The following is a 17,871-nucleotide window of genomic DNA, read 5'->3' as shown; positions in this document are numbered from 1 at the left end:
CCTAATCTCAGTTGTTTTCACAGTCCTTTATGTACCAGTTATTAAAAGACTTTCCAAAAGAGGTTGTGAATATTAACAGGCCGCATGCTTCATCAATTCGAATAGCCTAACCAGTTTTTTATTGCTTTTAAGCTTTTAATACTCTTGCAGTGTACATTTTTTCATAATTCTGTTCAAGTGCCACACATCACCGAAGCATTAGAAACACGGTATAAAAATATGTAAGATGGTATAAACACACAATTAAGTGTGCATTTAAAACAGACACAAATCAATCATTGTAAAACACTGCCAAAACACCTTAAATAGTCATTCATTTCTTAAATATTAATAGTTTTTTTACTTTACTTTCCAAATCCTGTAAGTTGTGCTTTGCTGCCACCATGTGGTGGACTGGAGGCTTCAGTAAACCTGGTTATTAGTAGTAGTGATTTTTTTTTATTAGAGATGATCAAAGTTTGCATATCACCACTTAGCTTCTAGTTCTTCTGTTGAAATAATCATGAATGCTGTGTTTGGCTCCTGCAGGTACTGGGCCTTTCTCAGGGTAGCGTGAGTGACATGCTGTCTAGACCCAAACCCTGGAGCAAGCTCACTCAGAAGGGACGAGAGCCTTTTATTCGCATGCAGCTGTGGCTTCTGGACCAGTTAGGACAGAGCCTCAATCAGCAGTCTAACCACAGCCACAACCACAGTCAGTTACATTTTTTATATAAGCATTTGGCTTGGGTGGGTAGTATGTTTATAATAGCAAGCAAGGTTATGTGGTGCTCCTTTTCAGAAATATTTCAATTTGTCCCAATTTTAGGATGCTTTAGTTGACCACTGAAATAAAATCTGGTATTTCAGATTTTAAAATAATCATTCAGAACTAACTATTTAACTTTCTTCTGAACCTCCCCTCAGACAAAAGTCCAGTGACCTCTCACTCTTCACCATCCCCTCCACTCAGCCTAGAGGACAGTATGCCTCTGGAGCCAGTGAGTTTGGTGCTTGAATGCAGCAAGGAGAACCAGCACCCCCACCCACAGCACACGGAACCTCAAGGAGTGAAGGGCACAGCAGGAACATTGGCACTCCAGCAGCCTCACATTCCACTAGGCATTCAGGAGCTGGTGGCCATGTCGCCTGAGCTTGACACATATGCTATAACCAAGAGGGTCAAGGAGGTGCTGACTGACAACAACCTAGGTAGTTTTAACATCTTATTATCATTAATGCTTAATGCATCTTATTATCTTTAATGAGTGCTCCAGTATGAAACAGATATATGGAGTTTTTTTATTGTATGTTCCTGTATTGGTCACTACATGTGTGCTTGTATGATTTTTAGGTCAGCGTCTGTTTGGCGAGAGTATCTTAGGCCTTACACAAGGCTCCGTCTCAGATCTGTTGTCCAGGCCCAAACCATGGCATAAGCTGAGTCTAAAGGGCAGAGAGCCCTTTGTGCGCATGCAGCTGTGGTTAAATGACCCACACAATGTGGACAAACTGAGAGATATGAAGAAGATGGAGAAAAAGGGTAAACTAAAGGGATTTGGCACAATTTAAATTTAAATTGGTGTTAGCCCTTACTAAATGACTTCATACACCTGCTTGTGAAAAATACATATCTCTGCTGGAATTAGAGAATTCTAAAAATGACAAGCCTCAATTACAAGATAAGGTCACTGTGTCACTAATGTGAAGCTCTGCTGTTACATAGCTTGATTTCTTTGTATTTACAGCATACCTGAAGCGCAGATATGGCCTGTTGAGTCCTGGCTCAGATACTGATTCTCCGGGAGCATGTTCAGACTCCATTAGCCCAGGCCTTGCCCAAATGGAGCTGTGTTCCTACAGCCAAACTAAGAAGCCCAGAGTAGTGCTAAATGCAGAGGAGAAGGAGGCTCTGAGGAAGGCATACCTGCAGGAGCCCTACCCATCCCAGCACACCATTGAGATGCTGGCCACACAGCTCAATCTCAAGACCAACACCGTCATCAACTGGTTTCACAACTACAGGTTTAAAAGAAACTGTGGTTTTCACACACCTTGCCATGTTTGATTGAGAGTGGTCATACAATATGTACAATGTAAACTGTATGTATTAGGCTGTGCAGATTTTAGATCCATTTATAACATTCTGGCTCCACCTAGTGAAACTTATGGGCAATACAAGAAAAAAACAAGATTGACAAGATTCAAAATACAGAGAATGAACCTTCCTACTTTGCTACTGATAACAATAATAGCTTTCTTTACATAGCCCCTTTCATACACGGTTCAAGGTATTGACCGTGCATAAACATGACCTATCAGAAACTCCCAAAAGAAAACAAAATTTCTGTGGTTCAAATTGTCCATGTTTCCCCCAGGTGCTCAACTCTTTGTGCATTGTCTTGATTATTTTGTAAGCAGGTCTCGAATGCGGCGTGAGGTTCTTGTGGAAGGTCCCCAGGACAATCATGTTGATGCAGAGCATAACTTCTCTCCTTCAGTGAGCTGCAGTCCCATTTCAGATGTAGATGAAAGGAAAAAAGCCCATGTAGTCCACAATGGCCACACAATGCTCAATGTCAAACAGGAAGTGGAGGAAGATGAGGAGAAGCTGCTAATCAGGCAGGATACAAGCTCTTCCATGGCTGTGCAGTTCACTGAGATGAAGACTGAAGAGGAGCAGACGTCTTGCAACAGGGACCTGGCGTCATGTTGTCCTCAAAGCCTCAGGCAAGACGAAGCTTGCATCCACAAACTCCTTTCTGGATCTGTTTCCTCAGACAACACTCAGAAAAGCAACACAGCCACACTTGAAGGTGAAAATAAATCACCGGTGGACCCAGCGAGCTTCAAGGCATCATCGGAGGCATGCCGCAGCAGCCTGGAGGTCTCACTTGACTCACCCTCAGCTGCCTCCTCTCCTGGCCTCATGATGTCTGTCTCACCAGTACCGTCCTCTTCTGCCCCCATTTCTCCATCTCAGTCCCTTCATTCTAACACCAAGATCAGCAAGAGCACACAGAGGCGTGATGAGAAAATGGCCAACCTTAGCAACATCATCCATCGACTTGAGCGAGCGGCCAATCGTGAAGAGGTGCTGGACTGGGAGTTCTAGAGCTTGAAGCTTAAAAATACTCTGAATTCCTGAAGAGGGTTTTCTCACTCCTGAAGCTTTTGCTTGTCACATTTGCCTGTCACCAGGAACACAGGACGTGATATCCTCCAATCCAGAGATTAAATATTGTCCTGTTAAAGACATTAATCAAAAAATATTTATAAACATGTTTTAGGTATTTTGATATTTGTATCCTACTTTGAGTTATATGTTACAGCACTAGCTGTCATGTTTTAAACCAAGGAGGAAAGAGATACTTGGATGTGAAGACTTTGCAGTTATGGTGTCATGAAATGCACACTGAAGTTCTATAGATTGCCACTGGGTGAGATTATTTCAAAGTGAGACCTCTGTCTTAAGCCATCAAAAGCACTACTTATTAAAAAAAAGGACTCTGACCAAATTTGCTACTTTTTGAATAGCAATTTTTCAGATTTTGTCTGTAAAACGGGACAGTTAAAGTCAAATAATGTTGAGAACTTTATACTGACTTGAGGGATAGTCCTTAAAGACTCTAAATAGTGAACAATACATATGTACTTAGTTTCTTGTTGACATGTTTTGGAACATTTGTTACACAAGCGTGTAATGTGTGGTTGTACGTGCTGTAGAAATTGTCTGCAATAGCCTTTCTCTGAACAAGATGTAGCATGGTACTCAAATTACCCTCTTATCTTCTATAGATAGTATCCTGTGATATACTTGAGCGATAAAAGTGAAAACATCAGAAAATTTAGCAAAAAAAAAAAAAAATGAAAAAAGGGATTGTAGGAAAAAGATTATTGATTTAATATTTTATTGAAGCTGTTATTGTTTTTTTCTGGGGTGGGGGTGGGGGGGTGTTGGTTTCCTTTAATGATTCTTAGAGGTTTACTGTAGGGCCATTTTGTGAACTTGGAAGGGAGTGAGCCATTTGAAACTTTTGAGCAATGTCTTCACTAATTCATATTGCATTTGCCTCACTCTTCCTCTGATGCACTGATCTCTCACACAAATGGGGCAAGGCAATGGCCATAACTCAGCATTATGGTTCTGAACTGAGGATCTGATCCCTACGGTTCAGAATTCTATGCCCAGAAGTTCTACTCATCATGATTTAAACAATAATTCAATAATGATGTAATATAAGCTTGAACCAAGTCTCAAAGACCAATACCACAGGAAGTGATTTTGGGTAGCTTTTTCACTGGGAACATTTTAGCATGCATATGTTTTAAACTAACCATTTATTCCTGTTTCATTGGTAGGCACTAATAAGTTTAGGAATCCTGCCCTTCTCAGCACATGTAGTCACTCTTGTGCTTGTTGGTCCTCTAGGCTCCCATTTATCCCAAATGTCAGTGTGTGTCATGGCAAACATAGGCAGCAGCTACACCCTTATAAATAGATATCATTTAATATATACCTCTATCACTGATTCATTGTATTTTTGCATGGGCTTTCCAATACCACAAGAAGATGTGCTGTAATGTGGGTGTCCTCATCATGTCTGTCCCTGAGAACTGAAATCGGAATAGGCACACTTGAACTTTTTATATAAGTAGAGTAAATACACTGTACTTGAGTAATAAATGCAGAGATTGTATTAACACTGAGAAGTGCACAATAGATCTACAATAGATACAATAGTTCTCATAGAAATGGGACAGTTCAAACAAATCTCTTGTTTCTGGATGCTTTGTGTACTACTACACAGTTCTGCAACCATTACATTTTAAATATGCATATGCTTAAAAGCATACATTAGGGTGTTTTTCATACTAGGCGTTTTTTTGTTTTCTATAGAAAAAGTGCTGGCTGGAGCGCCGTTTGTGTTGAGATGAAAAAAGTAGCTCACTCTGGTGATGAGGAGGCTGTGACTTTGGAGGCAGAAAATCAAAAGAAGGAGAGCTGCTTGTGCAACTTGAATGTAAAAATAGACAAGTTGTTATTTTTAGTTGTATTGCAAAGCTTGAATATTAGCAATGAAAATATTTTTCGATTCACTCTAGTAAATATCAAAGTTTTTCATTAGCACTCTGTCCTCCATATTTGTTTGCGGCATAACTTGTGGCCTGATTGGGAGGTTAAAAAAAAAAAAAGACACTTGCTATCAATCAGCGCTTTTCTGAACAGTTCCATTTTTAGACGTTTGAAAGTGCTCTACTATGGCCAAAAGTACACCAGCGGCGGTGGCGCTTCCTGAAGGATTGTATGTAAAACGTGCTAGTGTTTGATGAAAAAAAAAAAAAACGTGTAGTGTGAAAGCAGCCTTATGTGAAAAGGATTGGGATCAGAAAAGGGGCAAAATTAAATAACATCACATAGATTCTAAATTTGTTTAATCCCTCTAGACAGGAGATTTTGTAGAGTTTATTTTCAGTAGACTAATAGGCTGGTGTAAGAATGAATTGGTCAAATTTATAAAACTTGTCATTGGTTTAATTTATAAAACATGTCAGAAGGGGGGAAACCCTATACTAACAGTTTTACCAAAAATAAATTTTGTGACTTTTGAAATCCTGCATTCAGTCACATTCTAAAATATTAAGCACCTAAACTGTTTTTTTTGTTTGTTTGTTTTTTTCCTCACTTGTCTTAGTAATCCAGAAATTTGCCTGAAATTTGGGGGCATTCCGCTGCTGGGTACTGAAATACCTTGAAATACCTTTCTTCTTCTTCTTTTTTTTTTGTTGACACAAATGTGTTTTGCTAATTTTATTTTCTTTAAATTTTCTTGGTAGATGTAGGTCTTCAATACCTCACATAAGAACTACTTTACAGCACTTACTGTTTTTTAAAAACAAATTGAATATTTGAGTATAGTGGAAATAGGAAAACTGTTCTTACTTTTTGTTCCACAGGTCTTTTTGCCTTGATGAATTGTTGAAGTTGATAGTAAACACTTGCACATGTCTTAAAAGTACTGAAGATTGAAATAATAAACATGTATAAATATATGAATATTACACATTTACTGGGAAATATCTTAGGGTTCTTGTCACTAGCGTGCTGATGTATTTAAATAGAGTGTACAGTTATATTAACCAAACACACAGAGTCAGACCTCGTTTGGCAAACTTGCCCATATTCTAGAACCTTCTCTCAGGGTTATCTAGCTTCTTTAAGCTTTATCAAACCAGTCAGGTCACATTGCTGGTTATCTTAAATTGTTCATGACGTCTGCTTGATTTTCCTACAACACAGAGTGGTTTTATTTAGAACCTAATTTCTCTGTGTTCTTCACAATTTCTAGCAAATGGAGCATAATTGTTACCTGAGAATAAGATCAACTAAGAGCTGAAATTGGGATACTGAAAGAGCATGTATGTGTGTGCTTATTCTAAGCTAATCTCTTAGTCTTCAGTAGTTTATCAAAACAATGTAATTTTTTAGCTGATTTTCCAAGCATGTTAGTTTGTAAGTACCTTGTCTTATAAATTGTGTTTCATATTTCAAGGTATGTACCATACCCATAAATAATTTTTGACATCATTATCTAATCTGATATAGCATAATAGTTATACAGTTATATACATACATTTCAGATCTGACCATAGTATACTTTCATACCAGTATACCATTCCAAACCTATGATTAAGTCAGAGAACATTTCAGCTAATCTAATGGGTATATTTTCTTTGGCAAGCCAAAAAATAATTATAAATTGTGGTACTTTATGACGGTTGCATTGTGTGAAAACTGCAAACGAAAATCCAGGCAGGTTGTAATTTTTGTTATTCAGGAGGGAATTCACTGGACATTTATGAAACGGAACACTGGTCTCTTCTGAATACTGACACTGCCCACTGCCCTGCAGCAGAGATGATTCATAACAGCAAGAAAATTTTTGTCAGGATTTGAATGAGATAAAAATTTCCTTACAATACTCTATTTTAATTTTTTTCTATTTAAATTTTGATTTTACCTTAGATTTATTTTTTGCATAGTTTTTCTTACATTTCAATCATATAGAAATAGTATATTGACTTTTGTATCTACTGTAATCTCAAGTAATCACATCGAAGAACGGTCCCCTGCGTGCCAAAACTGGAATTTGTAAGGACTTACGGTGATGCTCAAAAAGTAACAGGAGTTATGTCAAAATTATTTTAGCCATATAGAGCCTGTTAATTTTGGTGCTTGGGTGTATTGAAACATATCTTAAAACTCCCTTAAACAGTCTTCAAGTCAAGTTATAAATTAGAAAGGCTTTACTTGTGTCATAGTGAAATTAGCCTTGAAATGTCCTTATGATGTGTGAAGAAGGCACAGAAGGCAATACTTAAACATTTTGTTATGAGCAGCAAAAAAGAAAGTAGTGTAAGTGACATTTCCCCTTCCTTCCTTTTTCCTGTGAAATACTCCCATTTTGATGCACATCTCACATGTCATGTGTCTCAATTATATGTATCAAGCCATTGTTGAATACAGTACATCGTTATATAAAAGCCTTTGCCTGGTATTGGTTTTTTTTCTCTATAACAATTATAATAACAACGCCCCCTCTCATGCACACACATACACACCTTTCATATTGTGACTTGAAAATTATTTTACCATTAAAAACTTATTTCTGTGCTGTATGGTGGCACAGCAGGTAGCCTTACAGACTTACGGTGTTCGATCCTGAGCTTGTGTTACTGTCTGTGCAGAGTTTCTGTGCAGACTCTCCCCATTGGCTTTGGATCCACTATGACTCTGACCAGGATAAAGTGTTTACTGAAAATGAATGAATGAAATTAGTGCTATTACAATAATAATAGATAGACCTAGTATATTATCTATGCATAAGAGCACACTGTAAACCCAGATAAGTTGATTGTACTTAAATAATTTAAGTAATACATAATAAATAACACAGATCTATTTCAATAGAATCAGCGTGATTGTTTAATGGACTGTAAGTAAAGATTTAAAACTAAAAGGCAAATACTTTGTACTCAAAACTTGGTGTAAAATCAGCCCTGCTGCCCAACTATTTAACTCATGATTATAAGTTACAATGACTACATTTTTACTGTGGTATTTACTTTTCTTTATGGTATTTATAATTCTCAAATGTTTACGTTATGAAAGCTTTATTTAATTATTTAACTTAATTAATAACCACAAAAACAATCCCTTTTAAAAACTTTATTAGAGATGACATAAAAAGTTTACATTGTTACTTAATGTGAATGACATAAACCAGATCTAAACCCACATTTGAACACTGAAAGTGGAAAAAACTGCATTAGTGTAGTTTTTCTTTTCTAATATTATCTTTCAACAGTGTTAAATAATTTGCAGCAGCACATAAACATGTTACTTCTCAATTTCACTTATTTGTAGAATGTCTAACAAAACTTTGCATTACGACATTCAACTTCTTATATTTAAAAAAATTATTCTACATCTTTAGCACGATAAATGTAAAAGTGGATTCGACTGCAGAATACAAAATCAGAAACAACATCTTAAAATAGTTGCTCTGTTTCAAGATTGGGAAAACACATTTCTGCCAGATGGAACACTAAACAAAAAGAGCACTAGCAGATTGTTTAAATATATGACTGCAGTATATAAGTATAAGAATATGTAGTATAAAGTGCCGGTTTTGGGACACATTATCCTCAAGGCAGAGGATTCCCACTGAAATGTTTAAGGAAATGTTGGTTAAACCAACAGAGCTGCAGGATTGCAATTTTTCACAGTACTAATTTTGGAACTATACAGTTTTATCTCTTTGAATATGGTTGTTTTGGTAGTTGTAAATGCCCAGTTTTAGTTCAGCCATTATTTTATTAGTCATGTAGTGTTATCATACACAAGTGTAGAAAACGTGCAAGTAGTCTCTGCTAACAATAAGCTACAATATTTTAACGCTTTGCTTTGCTTGCCAACATGTAAAATTATGAAAAAAATGACAACAAATTATCAAGGAGAAATTGAACTTAAATTTAATAAAAGACAACAAACTCCCCAGTAAAAATGATCCAGTGTATTATCCAGCTAGTTTGGACAGTTAAGACACTATTTTGTGAATTACAAAATAAAGTTACTAACAGAGCTGCTCTTGAAGAACTGGGTTGAATCATCAACAATAATGTCTGGAAGTCCCCGAAGGACAATGCACCTGACAATTGCTGGCTCAGCCTTCTGAAAATGATAGCAGTACACCACACACTTTAAAATACTGCACACTTTTTCTCTTTTTTTCTTTTTACTAAATTGCACGCACCAAACAATATACCACCCCAATTCTAAAAGTTGGAACAGTATGGAAAATGTGATTTTTACATTTTGACTTAAACAAAAACGTATTTAAACAAAAATGTATAAAGACAAGGTATTTGATGTTTTATGTAATCAACTACATAGTTTTTTTTGAAGGTAAACATTTATTTTGAAATTAATGCATGCAACATGCTCCAAAAAAGTTGGGACAGGGGCAATTTAATTCAATTCAATTTTATTTGTATAGCGCTTTTTACAATAGACATTGTCTCAAATTAGCAGAAATATATAAACACATTATACAGATGTTAAAAGTGAGAATTTATCCCAATTGAGCAAGCCGGTAGTGACGGTGACAAGGAAAAACTCCCTAAGACGTTAAGAGGAAGAGTCCTTGAGAGGAACCAGACTCAGAAGGGAAGTAACCAATGAGAATTTGAATCTAGTGTGTGGACATAGCAAAACAGTTCAATTTTAACCTTATTCAACTTAAAAGATACTAGTGCAACCAGTGATAATCTTATAATAGTACAACATACTAAGATTGGTTAAGTAATGCAATAAAACTTTACGTAATTTTTACTTAAAAAATAAATTGTTTGCATAGAAACAAATTTTGGCTAACAGTGCAGTAGGTGACTTCTGAACTGTAGACACTTACTGCTTTTATCACAGGAGAAATAACAGCACAGCTATGTTTATGACACTGTTCATTTGTAAAACACCCAACTGAACACTGTAATTCCATATTTGGATAAAATCTATTCACGCATACCAACTGTACACCTGTACCAACATGGTAGATCAGGGTTCTTCAAATCTGGCCCTTGAGGTACACTGTCCCTAATCATCCCTAAACAAACAGACCTGAACAAGCTACCCAAGGTCTTCAGGATTACTAGAAAATTACAAGCAGGTAAATTTGGAGATTGGAGCTAAACTCTGCAGATTTTAAGAACCCTGTGATAGACATCCTTCACTGTTGCCAATCTCAAATGTATTAACATTTTAAACCTCACTGACAAGCATAGGCTATTGTATGTCAATCATAAACCTAATTACTGTAAAATACTGTTAATTTTTATTATTTGTTATGCTTAAATCACATCTGTTCATTTCTCAAAATGCATGAATAAAGTAGGCTTTTCCCCAGAATTCTACTACATAGGAAGTTTTCTCCCACAAATCCTCCTACTAAGGAGCTAGGACCATCCTGAGCCGAGATATTGAGGTTTCCATAAGCAGCTGTATAAACAAAATTCGTTGTGTGCCATGACATAAAGATAGACCTCATAGTTAAACCAAGTAAAAAAAACTGGTGGCTTTGCAATGCCAATACTTATTATATACCAAACAACTTGAGATGGAATGACCAAAAGGTATGTTTTTGGAAAAAAAAAGAAAAGCACATCACCAAAAGAACACCATACCCATGGTGCAGCATGGTGGTGGAAGCATCATGCTTTACAGCTGCTTTTCTTCAGTCAGAACTCAGGTTTTTATCAAGGTGGAGGGAATTGCCTTCCTATTGGTGTTCGGGACTCAGACACAATCTCAGTGTTTATGTCAGGGCTTAAAACGTATTTGTTTACTCAAGCCTACCATGAGTATACTTTCTGTTACGCAAAGCACAGTCCTAACAATCTCTCCCTCTCCCACTCTCCTTCTGCCGAGCCACACATGATTTTATGGAGATACTAGAGATCCTGATACTTTCTGCTCTCCGGGCCTGCCTGATCCGTTCGGATGCCCTACCTCTGAATGGAGCTCTCATCTACTCCAATTCCAGATGGACACACACACTGTGGTTGCTGGGACTACGGTTGCTTCTAAGGCCCTGGGACTGCAATTACAACATGCAGTTTTGCACTCGGGTCTCCTTTGAACAATGGACTAGTTCTACAAACAGACTTCATATAAAACCATAATGAACTTTCCTTTACTTTTACACTATCTGTTGTTACCCAGATGAGGATGGGTTCCCTTCTGAGTCTGGTTCCTCTCAGGGTTTCTTCCTCTTAACATCTTAGGGAGTTTTTCCTTGCCACCGTTGCCACCGGCTTTCTCAATTGGGATAAATTCACATATTTAAAATCTGTATCCTGTGTTTATATGTTCCTGTAAAGCTGCTTTGAGACAATGTCCATTGTAAAAAGCGCTATACACATAAAATAGAATAGAATAGAATAGAATTGAATCATGAAGTGCTACAAATACCAGTCGATTTTGGTGCAAAACAATCAGCTGTCTGCTAGTAAGCTGAAGATAAAAAGGAATGTCACATTTCAGCACTACAATGACCCAACGCATGCATCCAAATCAACAAAGAAATGGCTTAACCAAAAGAAGTTCAATGTTTTTGAATGTCCTATAGCCAGAGCCCAGACCTGAATGAAACTAAAAATCTGGGTGGGGTGACCTGAAGCGGGCTGTGCACAGGAGATTCCATTACAATTTGACAGATCTCGAATGTTTTTGCAAGAAAGAGTGGGAAAATGTTGGCAAGACAAGATGTGCCACACTGATAGACTCTTACCCAAAAATACTGAGTGGTGTAATAAAATCAAAAGGTGCTTCAACAAATATTAGTTTAGGGGTGTGTAAACATATGCAACTAGATTATTGTAATTTTTTTATTTTTATTTTTTTCCCTATAAAAAAATGTCTGATTTATCAATTTATTTGTATACTTTTCTAATTTCACATTAAACGTGGGAAAAGATTTGACATGAATTATCTTATTGTCACTCTTCACAAAAACCTGCTGTTTTAACAAGGGTGTGTAGACTTTTTAGATCTGAACCAGGGAGGTTAAATACATAAGTGAACGTTTTTAAAGTATTGTTCCTGTGCCCACAACTTTATTTTTCCATTATAAGGTTGACATTTGGATGGAATTGTCCTGACATGGATATTTTTTTCTTTATCTTAATTTTAAAACATTTTATTTATTTGTTTATCTTCTATAATGTACTTGTTTGGAGCTTTTATTCCTTGTGTATATAGCTCTGTTCAGTATATATATATATATATATATATTTTTGTATTGTGTATTTCAACTGTTTTTCAAAGATTAAGATCATTCTTGAATATAAAAAATATGATTGGAATCCTTGGGGATCCTCCTGGGGTATGTGTGTGTGTGTGTGTGTGTGTGTGTGTGTGTGTGTGTGTGTGTGTGTGTGTGTGTGTGTGTGGTTCTTTTAAATGAACGGCCACAAAATATTTTACATTTTATTTAGCGTTACATCATCATAATACATTTTAATATTTAAAAAAATGTCTATAAAAACTCATCTTTTCGTCTCCTGTGCTCAACCGCCAGGTATGTTTATAAATGATCCGCCGACTCCTTCCCAGAAGTGAGACGAAGTGATCAGACGGTGTTGAATCGAAATCCGTTTCCCTGTCGGGATAGGTTTCCCCCATTGTGACCGTTCTCAAAAGACAACACCTGGACATATTGATCATATTTCTCTTTTTGCCCCTTAGTAGTTTTTTTTTTTTTTTTTTTGAAATGCAATTGTGTGATTTGACCACAAGAGAGCGCCGTTGTCCACTTTAGTTCAGCTGTTCAGAGTAAACCAAGTCTGATGGTTTTCTGTCCCAAAAAGTACACTTTCACTGCAAATTACTGAGAAAAGGTCAAAAGAAATAGAAGATTTTTTTTTTTTTAATCATAATTGTGAAATTCTACAAAAGTAACCAATGCTGAGAACTGAACCAGAAACCCTTGGAAAATTAAGCAATAATACTATCCATGATACCAACTCTAAAGTTAGCCAAAGTTAACTAACTTACCCAATGGATTAATTAACTACCAAAGCCTACCTGATCTGCTAACACATAGAAGTATTCAAACATAGAAACGAGAACATAAAGTATAGTATCTGACAGTAAGATCCTCAGCTGTCAGGATGCATTGAGCTGCTATGATGGACAAATATAAGGATGGCAGGCTGAAAATTACCGGACTTACTTCTTCTGGGTAAACAAGTCAGCAGGATGATATAGACACATGTATAAGCCTTCTTTCTTATTGAACAGTATCTGACAGTACCATTCTCAGCTGTCAGGATGCAGTCCCCTGCTATGATGGACAAATTTGCTGTGATGGAGGTGGTGTTAAGACAGAGATAAATGCTGAAACTTGTATGATTGTTTTTAAATCTTCAGTTTCGTTTGAACTTTTCTCAGCAAATTGCAGTGAAAGTGTACTTGTTGGGACAGAAAACCATCAGATTTGGTTTACTCTGAACAGCTGAACTAAAGTAGACAACGGCGCTCTCTTGTGGTCAAATCACACAATTGCATTTCTAAAAAAAAAAAAAAAAAAAAAAAAAAAACTGTACTAAGGGGCAAAAAGAGAAATATGATCAATATGTCCAGGTATTGTCTTTTGAGAACGGTCACAATTTTAGCCTAAAAAATCAGTTATGTGAGTGAGCACACATTTCAACGAATAGAAGTTCTGTTAACCCATTTTCAAAATATAACTAGACAGTCATGAAATATGCTTTTCACGTCTGGAATACAACATTCTACAGATAAAAGTCGTTAAAAACGTTAGTTTTGAGACTTAGGGCTTTCCATGCTACCTCAGTGATACCAGCACAGCATCTCGGGGGCGAGTTTTCCGTGCACGCGCGGTTTTTTTCGCCGTGCGGGGCTGGGGGAAACCTATCCTGAAGGGGAAACGGATTTCGACACTAGCGATGGGAAGTTCGGATCATTTTACTGACTCGGATCTTTGAATCTTTTTTCGAGACATTTCGTTCATTTCAGCAGAATATAATTAAAATTGTACATGTTAAATTCCCCAACACATCTAGTACTTAATATACTATAAAATAAACTATAGGCTAACGCAGCAAAGGTCGAATTGTGAGAAACAGAAATTATTAATTAATAGTTTAGCATTAGGTCTTCAGGCTTTGCAGTCTGTTAGTTCACCTCACCTCCGGATCCGAGTCTTCTTTCTTTTCTCATGTCACTGTCACATTTGTCACGTCTGTTCCCCGGAAACAGAAATGATTAGTTCACCTCTCGAGTCTTCGGGTTCGAGTCATTCGTTCATCGCGTTTACTTTACTGCATGGCGCATTGCCTATGCGGCGGTCACGGGAATAACAAATGACTCGAACCTGAGGACTCGAGAGATGAACTAATCATTTCTGTTTCCGGTACAGAATCTATGGAGATGTTGCAGCGCATGCGCGGTCAGAAATGAACGAATCACTCTTTGAGACAACTCGTTGTTCCCGAGTCATATTAAAGATTCGTTCAAAATGAATGAATCGTTCATGAACGACACATCACTATTCGACACAACAACTGTTCAACCGTTCGAGTCTGGTAGTAGAGACGCGGTGATTACTCTGTAGTGGGATGGCCTGAACATGTAAATAGATACGAGGCGTAATATGCCAGTTCTGTTGTTGTTAATTCCGTTTTATGATTCTTAGAAGAAAGAAATAATCGGATCACAGCTTCCCAAAAGGTTGGTGCACGAGTTGTACTTTTGCTCGCTGCGTTTTGGGCTTGCGGCCTTCGTGCATGTTCCTCCCTCGTGCATGTGAGACACAACAACAACAACAACAACACCTCTCCGCTTGGCTATCCAAGCTAAATGTGCGATAGCCGCTATAGGGCATCGTGCAGGTCAGCTCCCGCAGTCACGAGTTGTGTTGACTGTTGATAGTTTCTGTGTTTACAATAGCAGAAAAAGCGCTGACTAGAAAATAATTTAGATGGGCAGCAGCAGCAGTAAGGACATTTCAGCAAACTTGCTCACTAATACGCGATGTAGACGAAAAAGCTACGCTATACAAGGTTATTGTGAAGTGTAAACTAGCTGCATAACAAAGCAAGTGTAACATGTTTAACTGTGTGAAGTCAATATATCCATGTTGAGTGTTTATTGGTTTTGATAGTTTCTTTTTTGATTTCAAAAAATTTGATTTTTGATAGCATGTGTTGCTTAATGTCGCTAGTCTCCTGGTTTGCCAGGCATCTTTTTATAAATATTAAATCCTTAAATAAACACTCAGTGGTCGTTTATTAAAATCGAAATATTATGTTATTTTGTGGTGTTAGTCTGCTTGTTTAAGCGATTGCACACACGACTGGCGACGTAAAAGCTATGAATTAACCGGTAATAGTGGTGAACTGCTAGGTTTTGTAATATGCTAGGCTAACTGCTAGGCTAGTTAACGTTACTGCATCAGAAAACAGCCGTGAGACCTTAGCTGTCTAAACGAGTTTTAAATCGGATGTACTTTTCAGTACTCGTCCCAGTTTAATGGTGGACGTATAGTGCTGCTTATTAACAGTTAATCGCCTCGTTTAGCATGTTCACAGGACGCATTACTTTGGCTTAGTAAAATTATTTTATTAAGCTTTTCTAAAATCTTAATAATTCTTATTAAATCGATGTATTACATTGAAAGTTCTCGCAATCTTATTATTTGAATGTAGGTTGCTATCTTAGGTTTTGCTTCTTCAAATTGCTGTGACAAAAATGGACTAAATGGCTTTGTGATCTTAATTTTTCTAAGTGACTTGTTACAGAAGGCTACTGTTAGAACAAATAACCAAGACGACCTCCACATTATATCTGACCCAACATTCATGTTAGGCTTAAAATACACTATATTAAAAAAATCTGAGCATCACACCTGTATGAGCATCTTATTGTTGAACATCTTATTCATAAATCATGGACATTAATATTATTAAAGTCCCCTAATTGTTTTTCTTTCCTAGAAAGTTAATTTTTGAGAACGGCTTTTCCTTAAAATGTAAACATCGGCAGTGTTTATCACCTTGCTGAAGATGAAAGAGAGTGTGACCGCAATGAAAGGTGCCAATAGAAGTAAAATAATGTGTCTTTGAAACAAAAAAGCATGTTGAATTGCACTAATTGAAAGAAAAAATGCATTGTATTAACAGTTCTTGTTTTTGAATGCCATAATATTTTCAGGGCTTGCATTTTTTAACATGGTTGTATGTTTAAGCTGTGAATATTTAAACTGGAAATATTTAACACAGAATTTCATTGTGAAACATTGCACATCCGGGAACTGCAGAAAAGCAGTAGAGAACTGATTAATGATCTCCAGCTGCTGTTAGTCCGTCTCCACAAGCAAGTGGGTGTTGATGAAGACCAAAGCAAAAGGTAGAGCGAGACCTTCACAATTTGATTTGTCAAAATGGACCAAACAGTAAATACTAGTTATGAAATTTGGGCCCAGTATATATGTGAAAACGCTGATTAAGACACCAAAGTAGTGTTTATGTTTATATTAAATGTCTTAGTGGTTACTCTTTATCCCTGTGTACATGTAAGCAGCTTTGTCCGTTTACTTTTGGTATTTGGCAGACACACTTATCCTTGCATAGCAAAGGGGATCTAACTAGTTTCCCCCTGATGCTGATGTAAAGAACGAACATTACATCTGAGGAAGACATATTTTGCTCTCTGTTGCTTTGCTTAAATTCACAATGTTTAATATTTGCTGCTGTGTTTGATTCCTTAACTTTATATCGTGTCTTGTGGACCATGTGCTGAAATACTGGGGTTGCCCTCTTACATCAGGATTCTCGCATCATAATAAGCAGAGACAGTGTGTGTGTGTGTGTGTGTGTGTGTGTGTGTGTGAGTTCACGCTATAGAATACTGCCTTCAAAGGTGACCGGCTATGTCACCAATGACAGGATACAACACTGATAATACTGTTGTTGTTTTTTTAGATTATAAACAAAACAATTATATCTCAACTGCCATATTGGGACCATTTATTCTTGCCATAATATTACAGAGACACTGTCCCCACTATTGACCTGCATTTGCATGATGTACTTGACAACTGTGATGGCGTGATGATTACATGATAGTAAAAGAGCGTTGTTACCATCCTGCTAATCTACTGGCTATTTTGCACGTGTTGCAACATGCTGTGTTTGTTTAACAAGGTAGACAATAAAGTGTTGAGGTCAGCACATCTTGTCACTTTTGAGCAATTTTCAAAAGACAAGGAAGAGCTGATGTGCCTTCTACCAGCCAGGATAGTAATAGGTATAGCAGTTCTTTTTTCCAAGCACTGTGTGCTTGAATGTCAACGTATACGTTATGATAAAGACATGACTAAATCGTTTTGTGGTTTGTCACATCATCTCATGTCAACAGACAAAGCGGCCAACCTCAGGGGCCATATAATCTATTCACACAGAAATGACCAGGTCAGCACAAATCTTTATAACACTTTATACTGTTCTGGTAGTGACAACTTTTTTTCTCAACAGGTCCTTTCCTAGATTGTTCTCAAATCGCTGAGGCAAATAATGCTTTAGATTAGATTAAACTTTAATGTCAGTATGCAGAGTACAGAGCTAATAAAATGGCAAATGACACTTGACATATTCCTTTACTGTGCCTAGTAAACAAAAACCATTTCATATCATATTTCACCTCCTGCCAAGCAATGTGAGCTGTACCCTAGTGGTCCAGATCAACTGCTTCATGCACAGGCAGGATTAGGACACAGAACTGCCACTCTGGATGAAATAATGACTCATCTA

At 37.0% G+C, this 17,871-nt stretch overlaps 2 protein-coding genes across 16 annotated transcripts in view; both read left to right on the top strand.

Moving 5' to 3' along the window:
• cux2b (cut-like homeobox 2b) overlaps positions 1 to 7,524 on the top strand; it is a 159,052-nt gene extending 151,528 nt beyond the window's left edge. Inside the window, exons 18-22 of one of the 2 annotated variants that reach the window (XM_017468990.3) lie at positions 529 to 694; positions 907 to 1,191; positions 1,334 to 1,522; positions 1,728 to 2,004; positions 2,401 to 7,524. In XM_017468990.3, coding sequence (XP_017324479.1) covers positions 529 to 694; positions 907 to 1,191; positions 1,334 to 1,522; positions 1,728 to 2,004; positions 2,401 to 3,094 — 1,611 coding nt within the window. In that variant the 3' untranslated portion in view covers positions 3,095 to 7,524. Of the gene's footprint in view, positions 1 to 528; positions 695 to 906; positions 1,192 to 1,333; positions 1,523 to 1,727; positions 2,005 to 2,397 lie in introns of both variants that reach the window. The other variant, XM_017468989.3, reaches the window with a different exon arrangement.
• Positions 7,525 to 14,570: 7,046 nt separating this feature from the next.
• Positions 14,571 to 17,871, top strand: part of mtmr3 (myotubularin related protein 3) — a 124,454-nt gene continuing 121,153 nt past the window's right edge. For 8 of the 14 annotated variants that reach the window (XR_008396448.1, XR_008396447.1, XR_008396446.1 and 5 more), the window contains exon 1: positions 14,572 to 14,791. The gene's annotated coding sequence lies outside the window, so the exon portion shown is untranslated. Of the gene's footprint in view, positions 14,792 to 17,871 lie in introns of all 14 variants that reach the window. The other 6 variants (XM_053680262.1, XM_047155502.2, XM_053680263.1 and 3 more) reach the window with 2 other exon arrangements.

Source organism: Ictalurus punctatus, chromosome 5, assembly GCF_001660625.3.
Source record: "Ictalurus punctatus breed USDA103 chromosome 5, Coco_2.0, whole genome shotgun sequence".
Classification (NCBI taxonomy): Eukaryota; Metazoa; Chordata; class Actinopteri; order Siluriformes; family Ictaluridae; genus Ictalurus; species Ictalurus punctatus.
This window is presented reverse-complemented; position numbering and strand designations above follow the sequence as displayed.